At 40.1% G+C, this 18206-nt stretch overlaps 1 protein-coding gene across 4 annotated transcripts in view; it reads left to right on the top strand.

Annotated features, from left to right (window-relative positions):
* The window catches only part of RAP1GDS1 (Rap1 GTPase-GDP dissociation stimulator 1), a 90556-nt gene extending 73742 nt beyond the window's left edge, over positions 1–16814 (top strand). For 3 of the 4 annotated variants that reach the window (XM_084204058.1, XM_084204060.1, XM_084204057.1), the window contains 9 exons: positions 1400–1525; positions 4085–4228; positions 4492–4623; positions 5029–5163; positions 6731–6856; positions 7845–7984; positions 10691–10817; positions 12098–12226; positions 16268–16814. In XM_084204058.1, the coding sequence (XP_084060184.1) occupies positions 1400–1525; positions 4085–4228; positions 4492–4623; positions 5029–5163; positions 6731–6856; positions 7845–7984; positions 10691–10817; positions 12098–12226; positions 16268–16395 (1187 nt within the window). In that variant the 3' untranslated portion in view covers positions 16396–16814. The remainder of the gene's footprint in view (positions 1–1399; positions 1526–4084; positions 4229–4491; positions 4624–5028; positions 5164–6730; positions 6857–7844; positions 7985–10690; positions 10818–12097; positions 12227–16267) is intronic. The other variant, XM_084204059.1, reaches the window with a different exon arrangement.
* The last annotated feature ends 1392 nt before the right edge of the window (positions 16815–18206 follow it).

The following is an 18206-nucleotide window of genomic DNA, read 5'->3' as shown; positions in this document are numbered from 1 at the left end:
GCCATCAAGGTAGCACTAAAGAAATTAATTAATCAGAGGTCTGCAGGTTGGGCACTGTGTACTGTATCTGCACAGCAGAAAGTGTAAGAGTCATACACTGGAAGTTTTAGTGCTTAAATGCAACCAAAACCATAATGATATTAAATATAATAAATGGTAGACTCACTGAGAATTTTCTTCTCCTCTTTGGAAAGATCCAGCTCTCTCTTGTTGAGTAATGAGAACCATGGGAATGAAACTTTACAGCAGCAGCTTCCCTTTCAGTTAATACACATTGAAAAGGTGCTCATTCTTTAAGACTGGCACAAAATTAATTTACTTTGTAATACTTTATTCTCCCTTAAGCAGTAGTCAATCACATTGTAACTGTATTATTTTATTTTTGCCTTGTAACTTCAGGGATTTTTTTTTCAGTGAGGATATAATTTTTCATCACTTACAAGACAACAGCATTGGACAAATCCCTTGAAAAGCTTTATATGACTCTAATTCTATGTCAAAGCAGGGCAAAAACCAGTGATGGATCTGCTAAAATACTGGAAAGATCAAAAATCCACATAGAATATACTATGCAACCATGCACAGTGAGAGAAAATGATGAGATGTGCACAAAAATGTCCAGGATTGCAGTTCATGCTTTTCCCAAGTCCTTGGGGTCAGTTCTACAGTAAAGTAATCCCTAAGCATCTGTCAGAGCAATAGCAAAGGTGCTGGAAGGTTTTCTGGCTGCAGATGGCCCTCAGGAGGTGGCAACTGGAGAATGCAGAACACCAGCCCTACCACCTGCATCCCTTGTAATACTGCCAGTGAGGAGGAATATGATACAGGCAATGGGATAAGATGCTTTTGCTGAATGTACATTTGAAGACCTGATGGCTAATCTGGTAGGAGCCTCGCCCATCTGTAAAATGCTTTATGCTGGATCTGTGCAGTATGAGATGGCCCAGCAACAGCCACACACAGATTTCTAAAGAAATGTCACCATTACATGAGACCATGTAAATATTAAAGCAAATCTTCATCTCTCCCATAGAAAACGCAGTATATAATCTGCTCTTCTTTCTGTTAAGATAAGGGAAATCAAAGACTTCTTTTTGTACTATTACTGTTTCTATAGCTAGCTTATATTTTGGTGGGCAAAACCAGACCAAACAGCCTTGAATCATATATTTATATATTTTTAACAGCCTTAACCATATCTAATTCAAGTCAGCACATGTAAAGTGTTAGACATATATCTTTTCATTTTGTGACAAGCATGAGTCTCTTGCTCTTGTCTGTCAAGAGCAGTTAGTCATCTTGCTAAATAAACCTGATAACAAAGAGAAAAAGTAGTTCTACGTTCTTATGTAGAAGAAGTTTGTTTACTTTATACTGATTTTCTTCTTTTGCTTCACAGAGTCAAGTAAGGAGCAGTTTGCCTACACAAACATAGCTGAAGAGCTTGTGAAACTGTTCAAGAAGCAAATAGAGCATGATAAAAAAGAGATGATTTTTGAAGTTTTGGCCCCCCTGGCAGAAAATGGTGAGAATTTTTTTTTCTTACTCCTATCGTTTACTCATTCTCTTATGTGTATTTTTTATTTCAGTATATTGGTGTGTTTTTCAGGCACTAAATGCAGAGTAATGGGCTGTTTCTTTCCAAAGCCACCACAGCTGATCCTTGTGATTGTAGTGTCATGAAAAGTGAATGGGTCTTAATTGTTGAGCATATGACAGGAGCCAGCACATTGTTAATGCTAATTCCATCACTGATTCACTCTGTATACAATTATGTTATATTTTATTGCTCTTTGCCCACAGTGCTAATATCAAAAGCAGCTTTTTAGAGAGCTTCAGAACATTTGTCTGCAAACATTGGCTCAAGTGTTCATAGACCATTGGAGCACCAGGACAATTTCCTGGAATCGCAGAGCCACTGGCAGTTCCATTTCCTAAAACATTATTTTTGCTAGGGGCATGTCAATTGCAGAGCTAAGGGCTGGACACTCTGCCCTTATTGTTCATTGAGAGATCATATGAATTTAATTTGGGTGTTTGGTGGTGTATCTTACATAGCCCCAGGCAGCCCTTGGAGTTTGACTCATTGCTCAAGCCAGAGCAGGAATTGATGTGCACCCCTGATCACCCCTCCAGGATGTTCCTCCAGAGGAATAAAGGATCAGACAAAGGTTGCTTGTACAATGTATCATCTGCCCTTAATGGAAATAAAGGAATGAGTTAACAGGTGGAGCTGGACTAATGTGGGAAGCAGTTCTGTGTTGGGAAGACATCACAGTATTTGATGGCTCTCTAACCCCGTTTTAACCACTTCAGCATTAAAGCTTTTTTTAATTGAATAGTTTGTTAGATAGAACTGCAAACTCATATTTATGTTTCAATCTATTCTGTTGTGCATGCACACTCTGTGTGTGTCTGTTTTACAAAGTACAAGTCAGGACAAACTTTCACTTCAATTTAAAAAGGTATTCTGAATTTTAAGTGGCATGGAAAATCAATTCCTTTTTTCAGCTCTAAAAATGCACATCTTTTCCAAAATATATAATTCATTATATAATAATTTAAAATCTCCTCTAAGATAGTTCCATCCTCAGAATGACACAAAATAGGGTTGAACTTTTTGTGTTCTTGATATATGTCAGTTCAAATGCTTAATTTTTCTTAGAGTATTTTTTTTTAGTTGCAATAAGATTTGAGAAATTCACTGCTGCTGACCCTAACTCAGATGTTGAGAGATAGTCAGGAAAACATGTCCACTGTGGATTCAAAGCATACATAAATGAGTTCACTTTGCTGGTACTGTTTAGGTTCATTGTAGATAATTAGCAATAGGTAAGAAGGGAAAAACATCTCAATTAAGAATTTGCAGAGTCTGGATTTTGGTGGTTGGGGTGTTTTAAGGTTTTTTTTCTAATTTACTTGTTGATTAAGCATGCTGGTATAGCAATTTCAATTTCAAATCACAGAACATCTGCAACCCTGTATTCTATAGCTAAGGGTATTCTCTATTTTTTAAAGCACCTCAGTGCAAAAGAGCCTATTTTTAAAAAAAATCCCAACTGGAGATTTTGCATTTCCTTACAAAGTTCATGAGAAGGTCAGCCGCTCTTAAAGGAACAATGAATTTCACTGAGGCAAAAAGCCTAGTGACACCAGGAAACTGACAGTCAGACACATCCTTCACCAGAGGTAGAACACACTTCCTCTCCCAAGTGTGGCTTGTAAACTGTATGAAAAAAGTATTTCCAAGCCATGGCCTAGAAATATTTTAACTTGGGTTAGACACCTTTTTGTAAAAACACCATTTCATGTAGAAAACTGAGAGAAATCCAATTCTTTTGCACACTTCTGCAGAACTTTGTGACTATTTTTCAAAATCAGCCTGCAAACACTACCAGAATCACTTCCATGTATGAAGAGACCTAACATAGCATAAGACAGCCTGCCATTCCCTCTTAACAGAAAGGGAGTTTAGGTATGTAAAGAAGATTCCAAGGGAAATATCTGTTAAATATTTTGTTATTTTAGAAACAAGAGAAAAAATATTGTTCCCAGATTCTATATCACTTGAAAAAAATATTTATTACCTTCTCAAGCCTAGTTTTGAATAACAACTAAGAAATTAGTTTTCCTTATCAATTTCCAGAACAAACTTCTCTGCCAACCCAACCTTTTGCATTTGACCTTTCTGCACTCCTCCTGCAGCCCTTACAACAAATGGCAGATATACTGTCTGTCCTTGGAAAGCATGAACACAGCACAGTCCCTATGAGTCTGCTGGGCCATGGACTGAGGTGCCAGAAGTTTGCTGTAGAGAAATATCCTCGTTTTTAGAAGTAAAGAGCTCCATACACCTTCAGCTTATGACTGTGCTCTAAAGGCCAGAGCCAGGGAGAGCCTGTTAGATGAATAATAACAGAGTTTGCCATAAGAATTTCAAATAAAGAACTTGTGGTTTTATGTACACAAGTTGTCAGTGAAAACACTGACATAACTGTTTCTTACAGTCCATCCTGCATATTTGTGTAGGATAGATGCATTTAAAATCCTGATTCTGACTCCTATTATCTATGCTATTTTCCAGATGTCATTAAACTGCAGCTGGTTGAAGCTGGTTTGGTGGAGTGCTTACTTGAGATTGTCCAGAAGACTGTGGACAGTGACAAAGAGGATGATATTGCAGAGCTTAAAACAGCTTCTGATCTTATGGTTCTATTATTGCTTGGAGGTAAGGATGGGCTGTCACTATGTTCTGCAAAGCAACAGCAGATACTTGTAGCACTGTTTGGCTGCTGATTTTCACTATTTATTAATTTTCTAAATAACCTAGATGATCTGCTGCACACCAGGCAGACATTTAAGAGATCAGATTTTGTCCCTCATTGCAGGATTAGATTAATTGCAGTGGAATCAGCAGAGCTTCACAAATATAAAGGGAATTTTCTCTAACAAACACTTGGACTTGCTGACTCTCTGTGCTTTTTACCCCAGATGAATCCATGCAAAAGTTATTTGAAGGAGGAAAAGGCAGTGTGTTCCAAAGAGTACTTTCATGGATTCCTTCCAATAGTCATCAGCTACAGCTTGCAGGAGCACTGGCTATAGCAAATTTTGCCAGAAATGGTAAGAACATGCCATAATAGCTTATATAAATTTATGTGTGCCCCTCTATCATGCTCTGTCTGTAGGGCTGCAAACAAGAACTGTGTTGCAGTAAAGCTGCTGTTGAGTTACACAGCAACATCAATAGTTTTAAACTTTACAATCCTCAAAAGCATTAAACCTACTTTAAAAATATTATTTTTCATGTGTAGAGGGGTAAAGGGGATTTCTGCCTTCTTCTCATTTCTTCTATCACTCTTGTAAGTTTGTCACGAGCACTGCAATTCTCACAGATAATGGTGGTCAAATTCTCAACAATGAAATCTAAAAAGGAGCAAGAAAACAACCCTTCTATTCATAAGAAGCTATTGTAAAAATCTTAGTAATAATCTTCCCTTCACAAATGACTTGTTACATCTCACACAGACGGAAACTGCATCCATATGGTGGATAATGGCATAGTTCAAAAGCTGATGGATCTGCTAGACAGACATGTGGAGGATGGAAATGTAACTGTGCAGCACGCTGCACTGAGTGCTCTCAGAAACCTGGCTATTCCTGGTAAGCCTCTCTTTGCATTGCTAACCACCCGAGGGTGAAATTCTGTTCTCCACTGTACCCCCCAGGGAATGTGGGTGGGAACACTGACTGACAGTCCTAGAGGCAGGTCAGACTGCTGCTTTTCATTCTGGCCCATCACTGCTTTTGTGTCTGTTGCACAGCCGTTCAGAAAAGCAGTTCTGAATACATCACAGGGCATAGTGGACTGTCCCTTGCCACTTTGATCCCACAGTATCCCCCGGCAAAGAAAAGGCAGCCTTGTAATTGGTGAGGAGCTGAGGAGGCCTTGAATATGATTTCTCAACCCTTTTTGTCCAGAGCACTGCATATTTATGTTTCTTTCTGCTTGCTTCATTTGCAATCTGTCTCACAGCTGAGGGTCTCCACCAGAGAACAGTGCCCACTTTGTTAAAACACTGCATCTTACTTAAGACACTGAAAGTTGCTAAATTAGAGCTGGAGGTAGACCGACAGAATAGCCAGCCTATTGCAATTAGTTACTGTTTGTTGGCTGAATGCTAATTTCATCATTTTTAGTAACTTAATTTGTGTGAGCTTTGATTACCCAAGCATAAAGGTAGAGCACACGCACGAAACAATAAAGCGAATCCATAACACTTGCGTATGGTTTCTTGTGCCAAGCCAAAAATAAGTCTTTCATCCACATAACCTTATTTTACTATTTTTGGTTTTGAAAAATTCCAACTTATAGAAATGATTATGCGTACATAACTAAACCCACTGAAGTTTGGCAGTATTCCATTTGCTTACCTTTTTCAGGTGAGTCATTCTTTTCACTTCCATCAGTCAGCTTCCCTGTAGCCTGTGCTGAAGGGTGTCTGCCAGAGACCTACATAACCATCCCTGCACATTGTTAGAAAAAAACGAGCAAGTAATAATAACTGACCTCAGTGATGAGCTCTGTGTCAAAACACTATTTCAAAACACCTAATAACTATTTTTCCCAAGTACGCTACTGGGCAAGGTTTGCACCTTAAATGCATTTCAGAGAGCTCTCTGAAAGTGCAGAACATGGACTAATGGAAAGGATGAAAGAGAGGTTGGAGAGGGGAAGAAGGCAACAAAAGACTACAGACTCCAGGCATGTCAGGCTGGAGTGTTATTTGTATGAAGTATTGGAACTGGATAAGAGGTTATTCTGCTAAGTGGATGCTTTAGTTCCTTTTCCTGTGAGAAACAGAAGAGTGTGGTTGGGATTCAGAGAAGTTTCCTCCTATTTGGGGGTGCAAGTATTAGCCTGGGCTCCTGCCTGATGCATTTTGTGGAAGATACCTTTCCTGCACCAAAGGAAGGAGTCTACCCCTTTGGTGGTGCTCAAGCTGAATACAGAAATTTAGATGTGCATGCTAGGAAAAAGCACCTAATTTCACAGGAACCGTGACATTTTTCCACAACGCAGTACCACCAGCGCACACTGTTCCTGAAGTCTGTGCTCACAACCTCTTTTTCAAATCACGTCTGAAAATTTGCTTCCAGTCCAGCCCTGAAATTAACTGCATCTTCCAGAAATGTTTTTGAGATCAATCCCTGTTCTTTATTCATGCAGTTGTAAATAAGGCTAAGATGCTATCAGCTGGCGTTGCAGAAGCTGTATTGAAATTTCTCAGATCGGAGATGCCCCCCGTTCAGTTCAAGCTGCTGGGAACATTAAGAATGTTAATAGATGCACAAGGTAAAAATAAACTGTTCTCTATGTTAAGTGATTCTCTTTGGTTCAGTCTGTGATACGCTGCCAAGATTCTTAAAAGAGAGAAGCAGAGTTTTTCTAAATTTCATTCCTGAAGTCATGGCATAAATCTAATACATATGCAAAAGGAGAGGAATATGAGTTGATTTTTTTTCTCAGAACTCCTAAACAGACTACCAGGGACCCTCCAAATAGGTGTCAAATGCTTATTTATTTTTGAACTTCTTTACACTATCACATTACAAGTGTATATTGAGGTGTGAGTGTTTTGAGCTACCACTCCTGTTTTGCTGTTCACTTACTGTATTCCCTGGCTGTACCTCAGTCCTTGGAACAGGATAATACTCTATTAATTGATAGACTGCAATTCCAAAAACAAAAAGCACCTTTTAGTTACCAACTTGTTCCAGGATGAGGATTTATAAAATCAGAAGTCTGCTAAAACCCAGAAATAGTTCATGAGGTAAATTAGCTGTGTATTTATTTTTGACTCAGTCCTACAGATTTTTTTTCAAAAGATCCATTCTAGTTCTAGCAAAGCCATTGGACGTGAAATAGACTTTTTCTGAAGAAACTTACGTGACTTACAGTCTATCAAACCTGATCTAACTGACCACAGTGCTCCCTTCTGTCAGCAGTCCCTCGTGGTTTTTAGTTCTTGAGCTGGCTCACAGCTCAGTTAGGGGTGTGATATCACCAGTATTTTCCCTGCTCTTCATCAGTGCACAAGCTTCATTAACTGGGCTGATAAGTTGTTTCAAAAACTGGATTATGAATGTTTTTCTGGATTTTTTTTATTTCTTTTTTTGGCTGGCTTTACTTGATTCAATGCAACCTAGACTTTTCCCACTGGTAGTGCAGGCTAGTGAAGTTCTAGCTCCTTCAAGTTAATAACTTTCAGCTTGTTTTTCTAGCACTTGCTTAAAAAAAGTGACAACCTTTTTGTTGTGTTGTTGGCTCCGGCATCATGTAGCAGAAGCAGCTGAACAGCTGGGCAAAAACGTAAAACTGGTGGAACGCTTGGTGGAGTGGTGTGAAGCCAAGGATCACGCAGGTGTGATGGGAGAGTCCAACAGACTACTTTCTGCACTTATACGACACAGCAAATCAAAAGTAAGTTAGTGGAGAAAAAGTTCAGCTTGTCAGAACCAAGAGTTACCTGGGCGCTTCCTGTTGGTAACCAACCCTTCACCTTGCAATCCTTCTAGCGAGCCAGCTTGATTATTCATGTGTTACATCTCCTGACTGATTTTTATTTTAAATGTAACCTGCAGAAGTTCAGCATGCTGTATTCTCTGTGTTTTAATGGCGCTATATATGAACAATCAGTGAACTCAGTTGTTAGGCTCTTGCTATATATTTATATAAAACTGAGATCCTGAAATAGTCTGTCTCCCTACTCCTCATACAGCATATTTCAGAATTTCAAGATTCTGATGGATCATTAGAAATGATAATTTATTCTAACAAAAGCTTGCTTGTATATGGCAAAAGGTATAACATTAGGAAAAATTCATCTGCCCCTCCCATCACCTTCACATCGATCAAATATCTTTCCCTAAGCAGTCCAAGTCCATAATTTTTGTTCAGCTGAGTATTAGACAAAGAGCCTTATAAAGGACAAACACATCTCCTCTGGAGACAGGCTATTTCAGGCTCTGACTTCCTCCAGCATGTTCACTGATATGAACACAGGCTACATTACTGAACTTAAATAGCAAGTGGGATTTGGAGAGCTCGGACTGTAACACTGACCTCTTCATTCATCCATGGCATTTATGAAGTGAAAAACAGAGTAGGGGCCTGATGTGTACTGAGTGTCTCCAAGAACAAATCAACAGGCCTCACAGGGATTTAAATCTTTACTGATTGCTAATATCACTGTCTCTGTCTAATACTTTTTTCTCCATTTTATGTTCAGCCTCTAAAACTGATCAGGGTTCATTTTTCTGGTTCTTACTTCTTCTGCCCCCCTCCCCAAAGTCTCCAACACACATGCATGGATGGCAAACACCACCACAGACTTAATAAATCTTCTCCATAGGACAACAAAATTCAATTCTAAATATTGAGACACTACTGATTACATCAAATCGATATTAAGGCAGAAATTAACAGTATTATCACAGGTGGATTAATTTTTGTTGGGTGCATGTACTCACAGAGGAAATTTGACATGAAGAGGATGACAGAGCTGAGAGGGTGGGGTTTTTTAAGCTTTTGCTGCCCTCTAGGTTTGAATACGAGTACAGCTGTACGGCTCTTAACATCAGGTTTGAATTTGGCTTTTAATTTTAAATGCTTTGGGGTAATATTTACAAAGGCAACAGTCAGTTTTAGTCGTTCTGCAAAACTGGAGTAGGTACCTGTGATTTCAGCCACACTAGCACCAAACCTGATGGCTGTCATCTATTCAGTACTGCCTTTTAAAAGGTGAGGTTCACCTACAATATAAAAAATTTTGATGTCAAAGATGCTGATTGGTTCTTAAGCCTTATATACCCAAAATTCCACACCAATTCAAATAGAACTTAGCAGTTCCCAGATTATCTCAGTCTGAAAACTACTTTGGAGTGTTGCTTTTTGGTGGTTTGGTTTTTTTTGGTTTTTTTTTTTTTGTGGAGGCTGGGATTGAAGGTATTAGAGATGGTATTTTGTGTTTAGGTTTAGATGTTTATTTTTTTTTAATTTAGGTTATAGTCTCACAGTAGTGAGACTATACATCTCCCTATTTTGGCTTGTGGCTGGTGTAAGAAAGGGGGATGTGTTTTAAATGGAAATTTAGGATATAGATGAAAAATTTAAATCATATTCTTGTTTCAAGAAATTAATGCTACTTCAAACCTTTGCGCACTCACAGGACAAATAAAAAAATAATCCAAATTTCCTTGAACAGTCTCCTTTCAGCATGCCAAGTTGCCTGATTTTTCTGGCAAACAATCTGCAAGTATTTTTGGGATATAAGATGGTGAAACCATGAGGTGCACAACCACTTGTGCACTAATACCTGTAGAGTATTAGTCTACTGTAATCTTTATCTCTTGTCACATAAATTGGAACAAATTTTGGACTTGAAAACAGAATCCCAGCTGTGTATTTTTATCTATTTTAGGCACATTTAACCCAGTTAAATAACATTTTAAGTTCCTAGATACTGGGCAATAGTACTGCACAACAGTTCATTTTAACAGCTGCATTTAAAACAGAAACCAACACATTGGTGTCCCATACATACCTTTTCCTTACCTCCTTTGTATTTGAAGAAAAATTCCATAATAAGATACCACTGCTTGTTTTCCTGTCTTATGTCTAAACAGCTTTTCAAGTACACCATTTCTGTTACATAGTAAGGTGTCATATTTGTGATCTCACTTCTCTGAACATTTTGAAGAAACTCTGAAAATTCATGGAGAGAGATGAAGCATTTAATAACTTTATTATAACTATGTTTGTGTGTTTCCTTGCCCCAAGTATATATATTGTTGGATACTTTGAACCCCTCAATTATATGATGAACAGTGGCACAGCGTGAGAACTTGAGTTTCACCATATAACCTAGAAAAGAGTTTGTTATGTGTGTCTTAACTTAGTTATGGGGTTACCTGCCTTGGTTTAACACACTGTACCTTACAAATGCAGAGCAGTAACAGATAATACATAGGCCTGCACGTCTGTACATTGATGTATAAAGTGATTGTATGTGCACAAAGCCAACAAGTACCCTTACCCAAAGATAACACAACATCCCTGACAGTTCCCTTATTTAATACAGTTTGTATGCAATGCAGAATTTTGTCATCTTTGCGTTATTTATTTTAGGATGTAATTAGGACCATTGTACAGAGCGGTGGCATCAAGCATTTAGTAACCATGGCAACCAGCGAACACGTAATAATGCAAAACGAAGCTCTCGTTGCACTGGCACTGATAGCAGCTCTAGAGTTAGGTGAGTATCCCAGGAGTTCACTCCACCTGTTTCCTTTCCAGTCTGTGCCCAAGAGAAGCCATAGAGGGAGAATGCAGTGTAGAATAGCCTCCTCCTTCCACCTGCCTTTCAGTTTTCCCATTGTGGTTCATGCAGACACGGGCAAGCCATCATGTTAATGCAGGAAACTGGAGAGTGCTGGTTATACGAGATCTGCTCCATCATTCTGGTAGGTGGTGGAGTCATCTAGAAAAGCCCTCCAGCTTAACTTTCAGATTTTGGTTAAAACTCAGAAAGCAAACATAGCTTAGACTAGAGACTGTGTGACCTGACCACATTCCTACATTGGAACATTGAAAAGCTCTCTCAAAAGCAGATTAAAGTGAAGAGTCCACTTACCTAATAAGTAAGAACTAGAGAATACACGAAGGTGGTTAATGCCCCCAATGTGTCTTCATTAAATTACCCAGGATTAAGTGCAAGAATTGCCATGTGTAGGCAGACATGGTTACATGTCTTGACCTGCATTTGTAGTACCTCAGCTTTTGAAACAGGAAAGAAAAGGCTCAACAGAGGTTTTGTTTATCCTGTTTACTTGCTTATTAACTAAAGAACTAAACAAACAACCTTACATATTTTTGTTCTTGATTTCATCTCTTGCCATTGTGTACTACAGGAATGCTCTGTTCAACTTTTGAATCACTGCCAATACATCAAGGAATTGCTTTAAATAAAAGGAAATATGTTCCTATTCACATGAATCATCTCTTTGTCTTGTCTTCAAGCATTTAAAGGTTGAGCCCAAATTCAATACATGTATCTTAGAAAGCTACACAGGCAGTAACTCAAATGGAGATCTTGAAAAGTTTTCCACAGTCTTTATAATGGACCCTGAGCTCCCTCTACCATGGAATCGAGAACTACGCAATCTTTATTTACGCAGAATTTCCAAAAGCAAATTCAGGCAATGGAAGTGTTGAAAGCTGAAATACTCCAGGTGTTGGCCTAAATGGCTAGAAAGCCTCATGGCTTTTCCATCACCTTACTGAACATTAAGACTGAATTTCATCATTAAACTCTGTGACTGTCCTTTCAAGCAGTTAGACAACTTCACATTTTTATAGCAAGAGCTGTGATTCTTGTCATCATACCATCAAATATGTGCTTGAGTTTTATACCAATGAGTTATGCACCACAGCCTTTCACTCTGGTGAGAGATCATGTTTCAATAAAGGGATAACACATGGAAGCATGAAAGCAAGTGGCACTTCCAGACTTACAAATTTTCACTTGTATTTCAGTCACTGCTGAAAAGGATCTTGAAAATGCTCAGCTTGTTCAGATTCTACACAGACTGCTCTCAGACGACAGGAGTGCTCCAGAAATAAAATATAACTCCATGGTGCTGATCTGTGCTCTTATAGGATCTGGTGAGTATTCAGGAGAGGCTGCTTCCCAATATTTATGTATGCAATATAGTTCTCTCCTACAGCTGAACACAGATCATGTGCAAACACACTGTGATTGGTTCTCTGTTCACAATGGATATAAACACAAAGGTTCAGTTTACTATGACTCTGTAGTGTCTATCTATAGTGTCAAGGATGAAGCTGTCAACTCAGTTTTGGATATTAACTGCAGAAACTTGACCCTGGCTTCTGTAGGATTCAGCTAGCTCAAACTTTGACAGGAAAGAAATGAAAGCACTTAAAACTGTACAAATATCAAGTTTTCTTTACAAATATGCAGATCACAAGAATGTAATTTTCATTTCTAGCTGCAAGTTCCCTGTAATTGATGTGTGATAGTGCTTTAGGAAGGATCCTTACATTTATGTCACTAGCAAGACTCCTTCCCCTCAACAGCCCTCGCATGCTCAGCCCACCAGGCACAATGTGCACTAACACACATCAGTGCTGGACACTGTAAACTCTCATCTCTCTGAGCTCACCCTCTGCTAAAGGTCAGGCTGTTTACAGGCTCTTCGAGCAGGCTGTGGTTTGATATTGCAACTTCCCATCTGTGTGTGGGCAAACAAACAAAAACCACAAAACAAAAAATAGCAAGGTGTCATGGGGAAATTTCATTCAAGGTTTCAAGAAGTTGCTACATTTCTTTCATTCAGTTCTTTAAGAAAGACTGAATCTGTGGAGAGAGAACAAATTTCATTCCATAAAGGTCTAGGCATTTACAGTCAACTAAGATGACAAAGAACTGGAATAATTACAGAAAGGGGGAAAGTCAAGAGCCTGTCTGCACAACTTGCCAAGTGTGAAACATAGGAAGGTTCTCTAGAGGTTAGTTTACAGCAATTTAATTAATAGATTAAAAGTTACCACAGTTAAATGTGTGCTGTCTCTGTAAACAAAGGTGCTTTTTTATTTAAACAGAGTTCATCATGCCTACTGCAAGTGTAATTTTGTAGACCTGTACATCCATGCAAGTAAATATTGTACTCCTGCCATTTTATAGGAACAAATACTAGGTTTTAGAGAGTATACACATCTCAGTGTGCAAAGATTGTGCTCAAAATTTGCTAACAAGACATGTAAACTTAGTTGTTACTCACAACCTTCTTGAGCCATTTCCTGCTTGGGACTATCCTTGCATTTTAGAGCAGAAGCCTTTTGCCAAAGGTTCACAGTCAGCCTCACTGTCTTGATCTATATTTCCAGTGCTTCCAACTAAAATAATCATCTTCAGAAAATCTGCCTGACAGTTGCATTTTCCCTTCCTGAATTTTGTCACCTGCAAGACTGACAGAGTTATTTAAAGTCAAATACCTGTCTCTCTTATCCACCAGAGTGCAGAGCAGTCTTTCCTTAGGGGGGGTATTTTAGGGTTATCTGAGTGGCAGAGCACAGTCTGCCACTGCACTGTAAGATCTGCCTAGGCATAAGGCTCCTTACCCTGCTCCCAGAGAACAGACAGCAGCATGTCACTGCATTATGCAGCTGTGAATTTAAGGCCCGGTATTTGACTGACCCAGTGTTCTGCCCTTCTTCCTGATGAAGAGACCTGTGTGAAAACAGTGAGGACACAAGAATAATAACTGAGCAACCCTGGTATTAACTTCTAAGTTTGGAAGGGGGGCTTTACTATTTTAACCAAGGAGAGGAGAATCAAGGAGCTGATTGCTCTTTACAAGGGAAAATACTAACATGCACCTCTTACAGCTGTTGCCTCTAAACTGTTTTCATTACCATCTCCACATGAGCCATGTTTCCCTATTCTACTGTGTAGAACGGACCTGTGTAGCTATTTTTAAAGTAACTGACCCCAGTATAGTTCAATAAAGGCTAGAAGCAGTTCCACTGGTTTAATATTGGTTTCATTTAATTCTCCAGTGACTGCTGTTGTGACTATGCTTTGTTATGGGGCATCTGGCGTCACATTTAACCTGATGTGGCCAACATCTGTGTGTTCAAAGAACAGGTGAAGTTGGAAGGGACCACACTGGTCCAGCCTCCCTGCTCAAGCAGAGCCATCCTAGAGCACATGGCACAGGATTGCATACAGAAAGTTCCAGTGAGGGAGACTCCAGAACCCCTCTGGGCAATCTGTTCTGGTGCTCAGTCACCTGCACAGTGAAGTAGGTCTTCCTCATGTTCAGGTGAAACTTCCTCTGCATCAGTTTCTGCCTGTTGCCTCTTGTCCTATTGCTTGGCATCACTGAGCAGAGCCCGGTTCTGTCCTCTTCACACCCTCCCTTCAGATACTCACAGACACTGATGAGTTTCCTTCTTTATCATCTCTTCTCAAGGCTGAACAGAACCAGCTCCCTCAGCCTTTTCCTTCTGAGAGGTGCTCCAATCCCTTAATCATCTTTGTCGCCCTCCTCTCCAAGAGCTCCATGTCTCTCTTGTACTCAGGAGCCCAGAACTGGACAAAAGCACTGCAGATGGTGCTTAACCAGGACTGAGCAGAGGGTCCCTTGATCTGCTGTTCATGCTCTTCCCAATGCACCCCAGGATACCATTTGGCTTTCTTGGCCACAAGGACAGGCTGGCTCATGGACAGCTCTTCGTCTACCAGGACACCCAGGTCCTTCTCCACAGAGATGCTTTCCCCAGACCAGCACCCAGCCTGTGCTGGTGCCTGGCGTTATTCTTCCCCAGGTGAAGAATTCTGCATTTGCCTTTGTTGAACTTCAGATGGTGTTAAGCAGTTTAACAGATACCTATTTTTATATGATTCTGTCCATCTGGAAGTTCCTCTTGCAACTGAGTGAATGGATAGGGGAAGAAAAATGAGGACAATGGAAAATGGATCATCCAAAGCAGAGCATTCTTAGCTAGCACAGTCTTCTGTAGACAAGAGTCTCCATGAAACTGGATGTTACCAGCCATGGTAAAGCACAGTGCTTTAAATACCTGCTTAAAGATGTTGATATTTCAGCAGAAAGCAGGAAGTGCTTAGATAGCATGAACACCCCAACAGCTTCACTGACATCAGTCTGTACATACACCTTCCCAGGTGCACAGCAGCATGAGAGGTGCCAGCTCTTACATGGAATGGGTTAAACTGCATGAGAACTAAAAACATGTGAACAAGAAAGCAGGTAGGGGTGGGAACAAATGCCAAAGCTTGCTTAAAAAAAAAAAATAAATAGCACAGCATAAAGCATAGCTATCTGAAACAGATGGTTGGGTTTTCTCCTGGGAAATTCAGAGATTAGGCCTCCAGCAACATGTGGAAAGCAAAATAATATGTATTTGTTGCCAAGTGGGATTTAACTAGAGAGGCATGTACCAAAACCAACCATTTTAGATCAAAACTTTGGGATGTTCAGAGTACAGGGCTTTGAGAAAACTTGTCAAATTTCTTACAATTTCTGCTCAATTTTATGAGTTGCTGTCAACCTCTCTTAAATAATACAAAAAGTAACATGCAGTCTGGGATCAGAACCATCAGACAGTGTCACCTAGTTTTGAGTAGAACACAAACACTGCATCCATATGCACTGGGCAATGTTCTGCATGGTGTTGTTTGCCTTAACTTCAGAGCTGAGCTGTAAAAGGGCAGCAAACAGTGACCAGGTGATGACACATAAAGGACCGATCTCACACCCCCACACAACCAATAAGAGTTGACACACATAAATGATGCAGTGAGCCTGTCACAGCCAGCTCACTTGGTCAGGCTAGTTTAAAGCATAAACCAAAAAAGTGTTTTCACTAAAAATGCTTCCTAAGCATCTGTTTTGGAAGGCAATCCAGGTGGATATTCTTAACTGCTATGCAGCAGCTTCATCATTCATCATGACCTGAAATCCATAGAGTTTGTGTGTGCTGGGTGCCCTGAAAAGTTGTCTCTCCATCATCAAAAGCAATTCAAATATGTAAACAATAACCATATGCATACTCACAGCTGCGTGCTTGTGTGTACAGGATTTAGTAGAAAAGTTTCTCACCGTTTTCTTCTGCCTAGCTCAAACAAAGCACTGTTTCTTTTAATATTTCCTTTTCCAGAACCTCTTCAAAAGGAAGTGCAGAGCATGGCGTTTCTAGAAGTCATATCAAAACTCCGCAGCCATGAGAACAAAACTGTTGCCCAGCAGGCCTCGCTAACAGAGCAGAGACTTGCTGTAGAAAGCTGAGGAAGGTCTTGTTTCCAGTGCATCCCATCACAGATTTCACCTTTGTCCTCTGTCCTGCTGCCGCTCCTGCTATGTTTTCCACCGTATCACTTGTGCATGCGTGTAACGTTCCCAAACAAATTGATGAACTGTTGTAGGTACCTGTCCAAAAAGGTTTCTACAAATTCATAGGTGGTGTTAACATGAACCTGTCTCCACCCGTAAGTGTTCTACTTGTATTCTTGTTGCTTGGGCCACATAGTAGAATGTGCATGTTGTAGTCCTATGATGATGTAGAAGTGGTACTACACAACTGACTCTTTCCTCATGCCCCCTAACTGCATAAAAATGTACTACTAAATTAGGGACAACACGAGATGCAGCAGCTCCAGACTAGTGTGCTGACTATAGGATTACGAAGTAAATCTAGCTCAATTTTTGGTGCTTTGGAGATTCAGGTTTGAATGCAATGTGCTGCTGCTCATTCACTGGTCTTGCCTGTTAATGTCAAACTCGTGGTACCTAGAGGTAACAAATAAAAATTTCAGTGCTCTCACTTTACCCTGTGGTTTGTCCTTTTTTCTAATCCTACACAGAAGCCGCGACTGCACCACTGTGCACTGGTGAGTTCTTTTTGTTCCTGGCTCTGGCCCGATGCGATCACTGCCTTTCAGCTGAGCAGATACAAAGGAAGCTATTCCAGCCACTTTCACTGTGTGTGCTCACACAGAGGCACTGTGTGGCATAACAATCATGCATTTTAGCAGCAATGCATGATACAATCTTTATCTTATAAAGCCATGTGCATACAAGTGCTCCTGGGCTTGCTTGGGATTGCTTCTTTGTTTACTGGGGGTTTTTATAGATGGATTTTTAAAGACTATCTCGCAGCAGCTGTTCAACAGAAGCCCATTGAATGAGAAATGGAAGATGCAAAAGACTTCCTTTTTCTCCTTTCCTAGGTAAGGGAGATGGAAAACTGCCAGTCTGAGCATCTTATCTCACAGCTGCTCTTTTGTAGGTCTATAACATGCCAGTGAGCAAACCAGCAGACAGCACTTGGGCAAAACAAGGAGCCAGTTGGAATAGCGGTTTCCAACAAGCCAGCAGATGTTCTTTTGGATTGTGCGATACCATTGCCTAGCTCGATCAAGCCCACCATGCATGAAGGTCACAAGATCTGTAACATTTTAAAGTGAATTCAGCACTCCCAATGCTGAAGTGCCAGCCTCAGAAGTTTCAAGTTCCTTTTCTTACCAGCAGAGGCAGCAAACTCTAAGTCCAAGCACCTATGAGTTCCCATGCCAGGTAATTATAAACCACTGCTTTTGACCTTCACAAATTCACTCCCCAGCTCCAAGAAACCACTGCTTATCCCTCAGATACTGTGATGGAAAGATGCCAGCCATGAGGGTAAAGAGATTTTTTTACACAAGCTGGGTATGAAAAGAAACTTACTTTCAATAGTCAGCTTATGGTCTCAGATTGTACCAAAACACAGCAGATGCTACAGGAGTTTTCAAACTGCAGAGATTCCACATCCATTTATCCAGGACTAGAAACATGCAGAAAAATCCTCCAATACCAAACTGCACAACAGCAAAAAAAAAAAAACCAACTAAACACATTCAAAAAGGCATTTGCTAGTACTAGTGCAATAAAGCCACTGACAGAGTGCAGAACTGTCAATGCAGACCAGGAGCTCATGACATCAGGCTCCAAATAACACAGAAACTCTGCACTGCTGCTGAACATAAGCAGCATGTTTACAATCACAGCTTACAGGCCCTCACAAGCCCAAGTTTTCTCAGACACAGAAACTCTAGTGACTT

Source organism: Fringilla coelebs, assembly GCF_963513975.1.
Source record: "Fringilla coelebs genome assembly, chromosome: 4".
Classification (NCBI taxonomy): Eukaryota; Metazoa; Chordata; class Aves; order Passeriformes; family Fringillidae; genus Fringilla; species Fringilla coelebs.
Note: the sequence above shows the minus strand (reverse complement) of the source record. Positions and strands in the feature narration are given on the sequence as shown.